Genomic DNA, 13,726 nt, shown 5'->3' with positions numbered 1-13,726 from the left:
TTTTTAAGTTAAACATTAATTTACTATATGACCCATCAGTTTCATTTCTAGGTGTCTACCCAAGAGAAATGAAAATGTAAGTGCACACAAATATTTCTACACAAATGTTTATAGCAGCATTACTCATACTAGCTCCAAAGTGGGGACAATCCAGATGTTCATTAACTAGTGAATGGATAAACATAGTGTGGCATATCTATACAATGGAATACCCAACGTATTCAGCAATAAAAAAGTGAACTACTAATACATGCTATAACATGGATGAATCTCAAAAACATTATGCTAAATATAAGAAGGCAGATGCAAAAGAACATATAGTGTATGATTCCACTTATATTAAATGTCTAGAAAACACAACTTTATAGGAAGTGAGTTAATGGTTTCCTGGAGCTAGAGGTGGAAAAAGAAATCGATTGCGAATGAACCTGAAGGATCTTTTCTGGAGTGTGATGAAAATGTTCTAAAACTATATTGTGGTAATAGTTGTACCACTCTATAAAAATTATACACTTAAATGAGTGAATATAGTATGTAATCTATATTTTAATAAGGCTGTTGAAAACAAATATGAATAGTTCCCAATATAAAGGATGTGTATAAATTAAATGTTCATAGCAGCTTTAATCAAAACAGCCTCAAACTGGAGCCAATCCATATGCTCACCAACCATAAATAAATAAACAACTTGTCATATAGTCTATACAATGGAATTCCACTGAACAATAGAAGGAATTACTGACACTTTAAGCAAAAGATAACTCCCAAAAGAATTATGCTAAGTGAAAGAACTCAGACACAAAAGCTTACTTACTATATGATTCTAATCATATGAAATTCTAAAAAAAGGCGAAATGTATAGTGATAGAAAGCTGATAGATCAGTGGTTGTTGCCAGGGTTAGCATCTAGGGGGAAGAGATTGCAAAGAGATATAAGGAAAGTTTTAGAAATAGGAATAGTTCATACTTTGATTGTGGTAATGGTTACATGACTGAATACATTTGTCAAAATTGATTAAAATGGTGAGTTTTATTATGTACAAATTATATTTCAATAAAAGTAATAAAATGCAAGAAATACCCTTTATTGGGGAAAATGTAATAAATGTAGTCTAACTTGGATATTTATTTATATTCTACTAAAAGTGTGTAGGAAGGTGGGAGGTATGTTCTCATCGTCTTCATAATGTATTTTTTCCATTGATGCTGGCACATTAAGTAACCAGATAAATAATTTAGAAATAAAACAAAACAAATGTTAAGAGAAACCTGACTCTATGCTCCTAATTTAGAGGTTCTTTTTATGGTGTGGTGAAACTGTCCTGGAATTAGATGGCTGTAATGGTCACACAATTTTGTGAATATACTAAAATAATCACTGAGTTGTACATTAGGGTGAATGTTATGGTATGTGAATTATATCTAAGTTTAAAAAACAGAAGATCATTAAACATACAAGATTTTTATCATTTTGTTTTTTTTACAATATGGATGTCAAATGGGGGAAGCAGGGAAAAAGCAAAGACAAAGGAGAGTACTTTGAGTATCTTTTTATTTGTGATGTTCATCTGTGGCATGTAGCTATTAAATAAGTATTAAAATAAGCTAAATGTATGTTACCAATATCATTGATGTGACTTACTGTTTTTTAAATCCCCAACCTATATTATTTATAATTGTCAAAAAAAAAAAAAAGAACAGTACCGGTTCATTTTTGAAGTTCCGTGCTGTCCATAGCCACTTGAAGGCACTTTCTGGTAGAGCAGCTGTCTGTTGGTCAAGTGGGTCTGAGGCTTTAGTCTGGGCATGATTGATGCAATATGATTATAGTTGAGGCATAAGACCTACCGAAAAGAATACTTTATTAATCAGACATTAAAAATCAGTGTTGCCATATGTATATATAATCTTTGGTTTGAGATTATTAACATCTTAAAAGCTATTAAAATGGTTGGACTATACAATATAATTTAATATTATCACTGTTAAATTGACAAATTTTTATATTGCAAATTGTCTGGATTTGGCTTTGGATTTTTTAAAAATTATCTGACATGCTGGGAAATGACAAGATTTTAAACAAAATAATGGAGACTCTAGAGAGCTGCTTAACTTTCTCAATCGGCACTGGCTTCTCCAAGCCTGATTTAGGTGAAATAACTCTTTAGTTGGAAGACTGCTATTTCTCGATGTTTAAAAGACCATAGGAGAGGGTTCAGTCAAGCTGTAGGACAGGAGGCAGTGAGGCTGCTTGGAGCGCGGCACTGTCCTCCAACTTCACACCACACGTGGTCACTATTGAGGCAGCCCTCCGCCCCATCGCCTGAGCCGAGTAAGGTTTACTGCTTACAAGGCCATCACATAAAACTGAGGTCAACCAAAACACCTCTGGGAGGTTATACTTTTTGTTTGGTGAAAAAAACTTTAGGAATATTTTTTCTTTAGTAACATGAAAATATATTTTAATCCAAAGTAAAGAAGAATATAGCTTGCATTTAAAACTCTGAAAGAAAATTTATGACTTACCTTCACATTAGGCAAGTAGATTAACCCACTGAATGAGGTAAGATTATTGTTCTGTAGATTCACATTACACACATTTCTAAACTGGTCAACTGGAATCAAATCCACAGTTCTGAATTTAGACAAAGGAATACAGTTATAATTTTAATAGGAAAATTATATAAGTGAATCCCTCATGTACAAGACCAGAAGCATTTTTTAAAAAAAACCTCATCTGGCAAATGTTATGAAAAAGAATTGTCTTCATGTAATATGTATGATCAAAATGATCAGCTAAATACATTTCTAAAGGAGCATATATGTAAGAAAATGACAGAATTTCATTGCTTTAAAAATGTCTATTACCACATAAACATAACACTATCATAAAAAACTTTAAAAAATAAACATCTTACATTTCTTTATAAATTCATATGTTCATGAAGTCATAGTTAAGCTGATATCATAAGATATTCAGGTTGTAAATCATAAGATTTTCAGGTTGTAAACTGCATCAGATATATATTAAATAGGTTATTTCTGAAGAGCCAGGAAAGGATTAGGAACGGGAAAAAAAGGAGAAAGCAAGTAAAATCTTTGAAAACAGGTTTTTCTGTGGGGTCTCCTGAAATCTGTTATTGCATTCCACTTTTAAGGAAGTTTTGGTAATTAAATAGAATGCTTGATTCTTAGTCCATAGCTTTATAATTGTTCCACTTTCCTTTGAGCCATAATAGAAAAGGGTATAAACAAATTCTAAACTCTGAAATTATAATTATGACATACTTTTATCCATTAATAAGTCATTCATTCATTCAATATATTTTCATTAGTATTTCCTAAGTGCAGACAACACATTAGAAAAGGTTACAGCAAATATGAAAAAACACTGCCTGAGCTCAAGCAATGGGATCCAGAAAAAACTAAAATAAAAAAGGAAAATTGCTATAAATAGAGTTAATTGTAAAGTATTTTAGGGAAGAAAAACCTATTTGGGGAAGTCAGGGATTACTTCACAGGGGAGAAAGATCTTAAAATGAGACTTGCAGAATTTATAGGCATTTGTTAGGTAAATTAGAAAAGAGTTCTAGGCAGTGGAACAGGCATAAACAAAGGAAGAAACATGAAACACTATCTTATAACTGGAGATTGTATCTTAAGATTGAAGAACTAGTATATTTTAGAATTTCTGGAGTATAAAGAGTTATGAGGCAATAGAGGTAAGGATTACAAGAGATAAAAATAGATAATTAAAGGTTTTTCTGTGCTGTACAAAGGGACTTTAAATGTTTTTTTATCCACATGCAAGCAAACATTGAATGGTTGCTTCCTGGACGCCCCCAATTGGGGACCTGGCCTGCAGCTCAGGCAGGTGACCTGACAGGGAATCGAACCAGTGTTCCTCGGTTTTGGGATGATGCCCAATCAACCCTGACTGAGCCGCACTAGTGAGGGCAGTAAAAGGGATTTTATTTATTTATTTATATAATATATTTTTATTGATTATGCTATAACAGTTGTCCCATTTTTTTCTCCCCTTTATTCTCCTACGCCCTGTACCTTCCTCCCACCATCATTCCCCCACCTTAGTTCACGTCCATGGGTTGTATATATAAGTTCTTTGGCTTCTACATTTCCCATACTATTCTTAACCTCCCCCTGTCTATTTTGTAGCTACCATTTATGCTTCTTATTCCCTGTACCTTTTCCCCATTTTCTCCCCTCCCCCTCCCTGCTGATAACCCTCCATGTGATCTTTATTTCTGTGAATCTGTTCCTGTTCTAGTTGTTTGCTTAGTTTGTTTTGGCTTTTGCTTTTTTTTTTTTTAGGTTCAGTTGTTGATAGTTGTGAGTTTGTTGTCATTTTACTGTTCATATTTTGATCATCTTTTTCTTAGATAAATCCCTTTAACATTTCATATAATAAGGACTTGGTGATGATGAACTCCTTTAACTTGACCTTATCTGGGAAGCCCTTTATCTGCCCTTCCATTCTAAATGATAGTTTTGCTGGATAGAGTAATCTTGGATGTAGGTCCTTGCCTTTCATGACTTTGAGTACTTCTTTCCAGCCCCTTCTTGCCTACAAGATTTCTTTTGAGAAATCAGCTGATAGTCTTATGGGAACTCCTTTGTAGGTAATTCTCCTTTTCTCTTGCTGCTTTTAAGGTTCTCTTATCTTTAATCTTAGGTGATGTAGTTATGATGTGCCTTGGTGTGTGCTTCCTTGGGTCCAACTTCTTTGGGACTCCCTGAGCTTTCTGAACTTCCTGAAAATTTATTTCCCTTGCCAAATTAGGGAAGTTCTCCATTATGTTTTCAAATAAGTTTTCAATTTCTTGCTCTTCCTCTTCTTCTGGCACCCCTATGATCTGGATGTTGGAATGTATGAAGTTGTACCAGAGGTTCCTAGGCCTCTCCTTGCTTTTTTTGAATTCTTGTTTCTTCATTCTGTTCTGGTTGAATGTTTATTTCTTCCTTGTGGTCCAAATTGTTGATTTGAGTCCCAGTTTCCTTCCTGTCACATTGGTTCCCTATGTAGTCTCCTTTATTTCACATTGCATAGCCTTCACTTTTTCCTCAATTTTGTGACCATACTCAACCATTTCTGTGAGCATTTTGATTACCAGTGTTTTGAACTGTGCATCTGACAGGTTGGCTATCTCTTCTTCACTTAGTTGTATTTTTTCTGGAGCTTTGATCTGTTCTTTCATTTGGGCCATATTTTTTTTGTCTTGGCACACCTGTTATGTGGTAAGGGGCAGAGCTGTATGTATTCACCAGGGTGGGGCAACCAACTCACTGCATTGTGGCACTGTATGTGGGGTAGGAGTCTGAGAGGGAACAATGCTACTTGCTCAGCGCTCTGCTGGCTTTCAATCACTTCCCCTATTACCCAAAAGCAAATTGGTCCCTTCTGGTGCTGATTCTCAAGTGGGTGGTTTTGTTATGTTCTAGGACCCTGTGGTTGTCTCCAACAAACTCTCCTATCAGGCTGGGAGTTTCTCTCACCACTGCAACCCCCGCAGGTTTTTATAGTCAGAGGTTTTGAGGCTTTATTTCGCCACGCTGGAACCCTGGGTTACGTGATCTGGTTTGCTCCCCAGTTGTTCCTCATGGTTTATCTGCATGCAAATGTAGGACCACTTGCTCCACCAGCTTTCACCTTGCCCAGTCCTCCAGCCACTGCCTTGCCTCAAGTCCTCTCTACCCGCCCCTCACCCACCAGCTGCCCATCTCTGCCCCTCCTACCAGTCTGGATGAGTGTTTCTTCTTTAACTTCTTGGTTGTCAGACTTCCATACAGTTCTATTTTCTGTCAGTTCTGGTTATTTTTTGTTTTTAAATTTGTTGTTGTCCTTCTTTTGGTTGTGCAAGGTGATAAAGTGTATCTACCTAGGCCTCCATCTTGGCCAGAAGCCAGGGACTTTAAGTTTTACTATGTAGACAATGGAAAGCCACTGAACAATTTTGACAAGGGAAGTATTCTGATAAAATTTGCATCTTAGAAGGCATTATAAATAATATATGGTCTTGCAGGAAAGGCTATATATGACAACAAAATGATCAAGAAGGTTTATAAAGTAGTTCATTTCCCAACCTAGGCCAATGGCAGTGACTATGGTAAGAAGCAGGAATTATGAGACATACTTAAAATCTAGACTGTAGAGAACATGATGACTACTTAAAAATGGAGGACAAAGGAGAGGCAGAAATAGCTCTTAGGTTTTTGGCTTGGGTAACGATAGGTGGATATTATTTTTTGGGCTACCTGGAAAGCAATTGATATTCGAGTGAGAAGCCTGTATTGGAGCTAAATTTGGGGGGTCATCATCTTAAGTTAAAACTATGGCTAAAGATGCCTGTCTGCGTTGAGTGCAGAATAAGAAGAAAGGTGATAAAATAATTTATTAACCAGGAGGACAGTGATGATATTCATGAGAATAGTGTCCATCAGAGGAATGAAGCCAGATTGCATTAATTAGACTGATTCAATGTGAGTAGCAAACCTAGTATATTCTAAGCTTGGTTGTAAAGAAAAGAGAAATAAAATGTCTTAGAAAGAGATTGATGACATTTTTAAGCATAGTGTGTGATGATAAAAATTATTAGAGTATTTCAAATGGTGGTAAAGTTAGCATGGGATTTTGAAGTAGGGCTGATAATTTTCTGAATTATCAGTTATATTTGTATAAGACATATAAATTATAAACCTAAGAAAAATTATAATAATCACATATTTAACTATAATGCTAAAAACCTATAATAAAATGATTGTACCTGATGGATGATGAAGTCCAATTTAGTTCTTGCATTTGGGTAAAGTTCGAATGTCCTTGTCGTTCTGCAATCATGTCAGAAGTTAGTCTGCCACCAAATAAATCTTTTGCACACTCAATCTCTGTTGGGTCCTATATATGAGGACATTTAGAAAGTGATGTCTTCTCTTACAGATGACTAAATGACATTAATCCTTTGGTTCCAGGTCAGAATGGAGTGGACTCATTCTCTCTATTCCTCTACTAAGTACAACTAAACCTTCTGCACATTATATAAAAAATAAACATAAGGAAACTGAAAGGTACAGAGAAGATGACAGACCAGTTAGGGACCTTGGGACCTGAAGAATGACATTATGGTGAGTTCCCTGATGTGTTATTGTTATTTATAATAAGAAATATATATTTGGTCTTCATCTAATGTCCTGGCCTGGCCATGTGGACAGTCAGGCAGGAGGGCAATGGAAATCTGGCTTATCAGAAGTCTATCTACATGGAGCATTGTCCTATGGAAATTTGAGGGGTACATTAAAGCAGGTCCTTTTGATGCCCATCAGAACTCCCCACTAGGTTTGGAAGGTGATTGGAATTGACAAGGTGGACATTGAGGGTCTACAGCAATGCAGAGATGGGCTGAATCTATACACATTCCTCTTGTACCCTCTGAGACACAAAATATCAATAATACTCTTCTGTCTGCCAGCAAAAGAGAGACTACAGATGGTCAAGTGGCAGATTTCCCCTGTGGGGAAGGCCCTGAACATAGCTGGCAAGTCAGATTGAGGCTGGTAGCCCTAAGGGGCTACAAATGGGTCTTGATAGGAATAAATACTGACTGTGCACTGGGTACAAGTGGTAAAAGCAAATGTTCAGAGTGCTGTAAAAGAACTGGAATAGAAGGTATTGCAGCAATTTGGACAACTGACTGTTATTCCATCAGACCAAGGAACATGCTTAACAGCCCATAATAATATCCAATGATGGGTAGAAAGACATTTGATAGAGAATTGGAATGAGCAATTAAAATACTGGTTGTCTAAAACAGAGGGAGATAAAAATATGAAAGGCTGGCTTACACACCTTCATGAGTGCTCACACTCAATGTGAACATGAATGGGGCTAAAGGTATGTCCTCACTGGATAGGTTTTTCTGTTTTTTTCTGGTGGGTCTGGGAAGTGGGTTCAGGGAAGGATGATAGCTGGTATGACTATGCAATTCCAGCTAAGAGAGGATGATAATGTTGGTATAATCACTTTATTTTTCTTCTTCCCACCCATCACCTCAACTTTTTTTCCCCTACCTGATGCAGTGGTCACAAGACCCCAGCTGCACCAAGTGCTGGGAGGATGATTTCTAAGCAATGAAACTAGACGTATGTTTTTCAACCCTATGTCCAAATTCCTAAGAGCGTGATGAGGGTGGGTTTTATCTTTATTACATCTGGCAAAATTGGGGTCAACAGTGAATATAGCTGTATTACCTTGTGGCAAAAATAGCCACACTAGTGCTGGGCCTATATAACCTTATATGAACAGGAGTGGACTGATGGGAAGGTACTTGCTAGACTAGTATGGCTGTCTGTTCTATACCAGCACAGTAGCTGAACCTACCTTCCCTTCCAAAGGTGGAAAATTTTGAGTATGAATATAGAGAATAAATAGTAATTATAAGTAAAGTAATTAACAAATAAGTTATATAATGAGAAAAATCCAGTATTATATTAATACCTCAAAGAGGCTCCAAGCAAAAGATGATATTGTCTCTTGGCTCAATTATACCAGATGTATGAAAGGGAGAAGCTATATTTTTCAAGATCACATCTCTAAGGGAAACTGACAAGTCTCCAGTGGAAGCCTGCAAATCTGATTGGTTTTACCCTGGGAGACATTTCTGTATGATTATGGTCTGGATAATAATAATGGAATTGTAGTAATAATGCTAGTATCTCTTGAATTTTATTATAATTTTGCTGTGATCGATGTTCAAAGACAGATCCTTTAGGGGTAGACTGTCAGACTGTGATTTATAAAAAGAAATATATATTTAGTATTCATCCACTATTCCTGGCACATACCTCCTAAAATCTTTGTAAGCTCCTATGTAAGAACCATAAGGGCATCTTTTGTTATAATATTTGGTCTTTTATCATAGATTCCTGAAATAGCTCCAGAGCCATAAAGGTAAAAGAAGTATCTTGCTATGTATAAGAAGCTCTTTTCGAGTAAAAGGGAGAAAACTGTATTTGAACAATGATTAAAATAAAATTTAAAAAACATAAAAAAAGAAGCTCTTTTTAGCTATACCTGAGTTTACATTAATGAGGTGACTTTTGGAAAGTCCCCTAAGGATGGGGGCTGGTTGCCAGGGGAACCAACCACAATTAGAAGGTTGGAATTTTTAGTCCTACCTCCTGACTTCTAGGGAGGGGAGAAGGGCTAGAGGTTGAACCAGTTATCAATGGTCATTGATTTAATCAAGCATATCAACACAGTGAATCCTCCATAAAAACACAAAAGGGGGGGTGGTTCTGAGAGCTTCTGGGTTAGTGAACACATGGAAGTGCTGGGAGAGTCATGTGCTTGGATACAGCATGGAAGCTTCATCCCCTTCCTATACCTTGCCCTATGTGTCTCTTCTATCAGGCTGTTCCTGATTTCACCCTCTTAAAATAAGCCAGTAATCTAGCAAGTAAATGTTTTCCTGAGTTCTATGAACTGCTCTAGCAAATTATTTAAACCTAAGCAGGTAAACTTTCTATTTAGAGCCACGTAGTCAGAAGCACTATTGACAACTTGTAATAGCATCTGAAGTGGGGGTGAGGCAGTATTGTGGTAGCAAGTCCTTAGCCTCTGAGATCTGATGCTATATCCAGGTAGATAGTGTTAGAATTCAGATGAATCCTAGGACACTCAACTGGTTTTGAAGAATTGCATGATATATGAAAAACCTGCACATTTGGTGTCAGAAGTGTTATGAGCATGATAGTAGTGTAAAAGTAAAGGAAATGCACTGAAGTGAATTTTTTTGTTAGACTTGGGTTTTCTTTTTGTCCCATATATGCTGAACTAGGTGCTGGAGAAGCCAGAAGTCCAAAAATACCAATAAGAGAAAAAAAATCCACAAAAGGTCTGCTCTTTGTGGTCAAAAGACAAGGAAAGGGGAAGCCGATTAAGCAGAATATTTTTTAAATTAAAAAATTTTTAAACCCAATAATGGGTTTACTCCATCAAAAACCATGAAATAAATTGTAGCACCAATAGGAATGGGAGCATAGATTTCAACTCTTGCCCAGCAACCCCTCCATCATTCCTGTACCGAATGAGGAGCCTGGACCTTCATCCTCTCCCAACAGTAATGCATCTAAACGCACTAGAGACCACATGGGGAACCTGTTCCACTTCTACCCGGTAATAATGATGTGATTGTGGAGAATTAACAAGGCACTTATGCCTTTCCCAATCAGGGTGAGTCAATGGAAATCTATGGGGAGTGTGAGCTGCTATGCTAGCCTAGCAGTTGGAGCACACACCTCTAGGTTGTTAACAGAGGCCAAGTGGGGGAACCTAGACTACTACTTCCCACCTGACAGCAACATAGTGGTGCCCCATCTCCTCACTGGTGCAGTGTCATGGGAGGCTTGTTAAAATAGATTTAAATAAGATCCACAGTCTCTAATGTAATACCCAAAATGTCTGGAATATAATAGAAAAAATTTAAAATACCAAGAATCAGGAAAATCTCAACTTGAATGTGAAAAGACAATCCAACAAACATCAACATTGAAATGACACAGATGTTATAATTATCTGACAAGGATTTCAAAGCAGCTATCTAAAAATGTTTTAGTGAGCAATTATGAACATACTTAAACCAAATGAATAAATAGAAATTCTCAGCAAAGAAATAAAAAGGGTCAGCAGAAAATAGAAGATGTAAAGAAATATCAAATGGAAATTTTAGAATTGAAAAAAACTATAACCAAATAAACACAATAGATGAGCTTAACAACCAAATAGACAGAACGGAGGAAACAATCAGTGAACTTAAATATAAAACAATAGAAATTACCCAACCTGAGCAAAAGAGAGAAAACAGACTTTAAAACAAATGAACCTCACGTTACCAAGACACACCACATTCTGAACATGTGGGACCATAACAAAAGATTTAACATTGGTAACATTGGATTCTTAGAATGAGAGGGGAAATTGAGTGGGGCTGAAAAAGTATTGGAAGAAATAATGGCTGAAATATCTCCAAATTAGGAAAAAGCATAAATCTACACATTCAAAAACCTGAGCAAACCCCAAAAGAGGGACCCCACCCCAAATCTGCGTTAAGACATATAATCCTAATGAGATTTCTGAAAATTGAAGACAAAAAATATAGAAAGTAGTGAGAGAGAAATGAATTTTACCTATAAAAGAACCCCAGTATGAATTATAACAGCTTTCTCAGAAAACTTGGAAACCAGAGAATGTTGTGGTTATCATTGAGAGAATGTATGTCACATTCTTCTGGTTGAAAAGAATTGTCAACCCAAAATCCTATCTATATTCAGAGAAATATTATTCAGAAATGAAGAGGAAATTAAGACATTGTTAGATGGAGACTAAGCAAATTTGTCAACAGCAGATCTTCCCTAAAAGAAAAGCTAATAGAAATTCTTAATACAAGAGAGAGGGGGGAGGAGGGCTCTTGGAATACCAGGAAAGAAGAAAGCATCCTGGGAAGATCTAAAAACAATAAACTTTCACCCTTGAGTTTTTAAAATTATGTTTAATCAGTTGAAGTAAAAGAGTATATTGTTGCCCTGGCTGGCGTAGCTCAGTGCATTGAGTGCGGGCTGCGAACCAAAGTGTCGCAGGTTCGATTCCCAGTCAGGGTACATGCCTGGGTTGCAGGCCATGACCCCCAGCAACTGCACATTGATGTTTCTGTCTCTCTTTCTCCCTCCCTTCCTTCTCTAAAAATAAATAAATAAAATCTTTAAAAAAAAGCATATTGTCTGATGTGGTTCTCTCTCATTATATATAAGGCAATAAGGAAATATTTTTAAAAAGATTTTAATATATATTATATTATAATATATTATAATATAACAATATATTATAATAATATATTATATATTATAATAATATATTATAATTATAAATATTATATTTATTATAATCATTATAATATATTATAATAAATATATAATAAATATTTATAAATATTTATAAATATTATATTTATCATGAATGTTATATTTATAATTATAATATATTATTATAATATATAATGATATATTATAATTATAAATATATATTATAATAATATAACATAAAATAATATATTATTATATTATATAATATTATTACATTATATTATATTATAATATATAAATATATATTAAAAACAAAAAACAAAATAAAATTTTATAAAATGTCCAAGTAGCTCTCTGGAAGCTTTGTTTTTCCAAAAAAGAAAAAAAAGGAAGAAATAAAGGAAACAAACAGAAAACAAAAAATAAAATGGCAGACTATAGCACTCATGTGAATAATTACCTGAAATGGAAATGCTCTACACTCAGCATTTTAAAGATAAAAATGGGCAGTGGAGAAAAGAACATGACCCAATTGTATGATGTCAACAAGAAACACATTTTAGTGATATGTGCAGGTTGAAAGTAGAAGGATGGCAAAAGATATACCACACAAACATTACTGAAAAGAAAGCAGGAGTGGCTATATTAATATCTGATAAAATAGACTTCAGTGCAAAGATAATTATCAGGGACAGAGAGAAGCATACATACTGATGAGAGGGTCAGTCTACTGAGAAGATGTGACAATCCAAAAGGTGTATGCATCAAACAACAGAGCTACAAAGTAAGTGAAGCTACAGTCTCTAATGTTCTATCAAACATTAATGTAAAGGAGTTTTGTAGGTGTTTTACTGTGATGGTATCTTGCAAGTCAATGTTCCTAATTTTTTTACTTCATTTTATATTTTAAAAAATTTAAATATTTTAATTATATTTTATTGATTATCGTATTACAGTTGTCCCAATTTTTCCCCCTTTGACTTTCAATAAGTAGATTATCTTGGATAAACCAGGTGAGCCTGATTTAAGCAACTGAAAGGAGTTTAAAGCAGAGCTGAGGCTTTCCTGAAAGATAGAAAAAATTTACCTGCAGACAGCAGCTTTGGTCCATGACTATGAGCTGCCCATATGCTTTTCTTCCTGATGGTCTGCCCATTAGATTTCAGACTTGCTTAGGTAGACTCCACAATTGTTAGGTACTCCTCATAATCTCTTAATATACATATACACACACACATCTCCCACTAGTTATGTGTTTCTGGTTGAACCCTTAATGATACAATCTCAAAATAAGTTTAAAAAACATTAATTCAGGTTTAGGAATAGCATTGCTTTTGCATCTTTCATAATCATAAAAATAACATTTGATTAGTGTTTTTATAAGTCAGGGGCTAGCAATTTTTTTCTGTACTTTTCTTGTAAAAATAATTTTAAAAATTCAGGTATGTAGAAAGAGTCTATGTCCTCCCTTGGTTTCCACTTCCACTCCAGAGAAGGCAATGTGATTATGTGTCCAGAGAACCCTGGACAGAAAGAGGCCCAACTGTCCAGGCTTTACCATTAAAGGTTCATGGAATAAGGCATATAAATTCTCTGGAGTTCTTTGTGCTCATCTATAAAGTATTTGGACTGTCATTTTTTAAAAAGATTTTATTTATTTATTTTTAGAGAGGAGAAGGGAGGGAGAAAGAGAGGGATAGAAACATCAGTGAGTGGTTCCCTCTTTCATTCCCCCTTCTGGGGACATGGCCTGCAACCCAGGCATGTGCCCTGACTGGGAATCGATCTAGTGGACCCTTTGTTTTGCAGGCTGGCCCTCAATCCACTAAGCCACACCAGCCAGGGCTGGACTGTG

The 13,726-nt window shown here is 35.5% G+C and overlaps 1 protein-coding gene across 1 annotated transcript in view; it reads right to left on the bottom strand.

Annotated features, from left to right (window-relative positions):
* The window catches only part of LRRC9 (leucine rich repeat containing 9), a 103,523-nt gene that overhangs the window by 21,689 nt on the left and 68,108 nt on the right, over nucleotides 1–13,726 (bottom strand). The window contains exons 24-26 of the mRNA XM_045822545.1: nucleotides 6,783–6,913; nucleotides 2,527–2,635; nucleotides 1,705–1,844 (exon numbers count right to left, since the gene is read on the bottom strand). Of these exons, the coding sequence (XP_045678501.1) occupies nucleotides 1,705–1,844; nucleotides 2,527–2,635; nucleotides 6,783–6,913 (380 nt within the window). The remainder of the gene's footprint in view (nucleotides 1–1,704; nucleotides 1,845–2,526; nucleotides 2,636–6,782; nucleotides 6,914–13,726) is intronic.

This window comes from Phyllostomus hastatus, unplaced genomic scaffold, assembly GCF_019186645.2.
Source record: "Phyllostomus hastatus isolate PE091 unplaced genomic scaffold, TTU_PhHast_1.1 phas_scaffold_501, whole genome shotgun sequence".
NCBI classification, from domain to species: Eukaryota; Metazoa; Chordata; class Mammalia; order Chiroptera; family Phyllostomidae; genus Phyllostomus; species Phyllostomus hastatus.
This window is presented reverse-complemented; position numbering and strand designations above follow the sequence as displayed.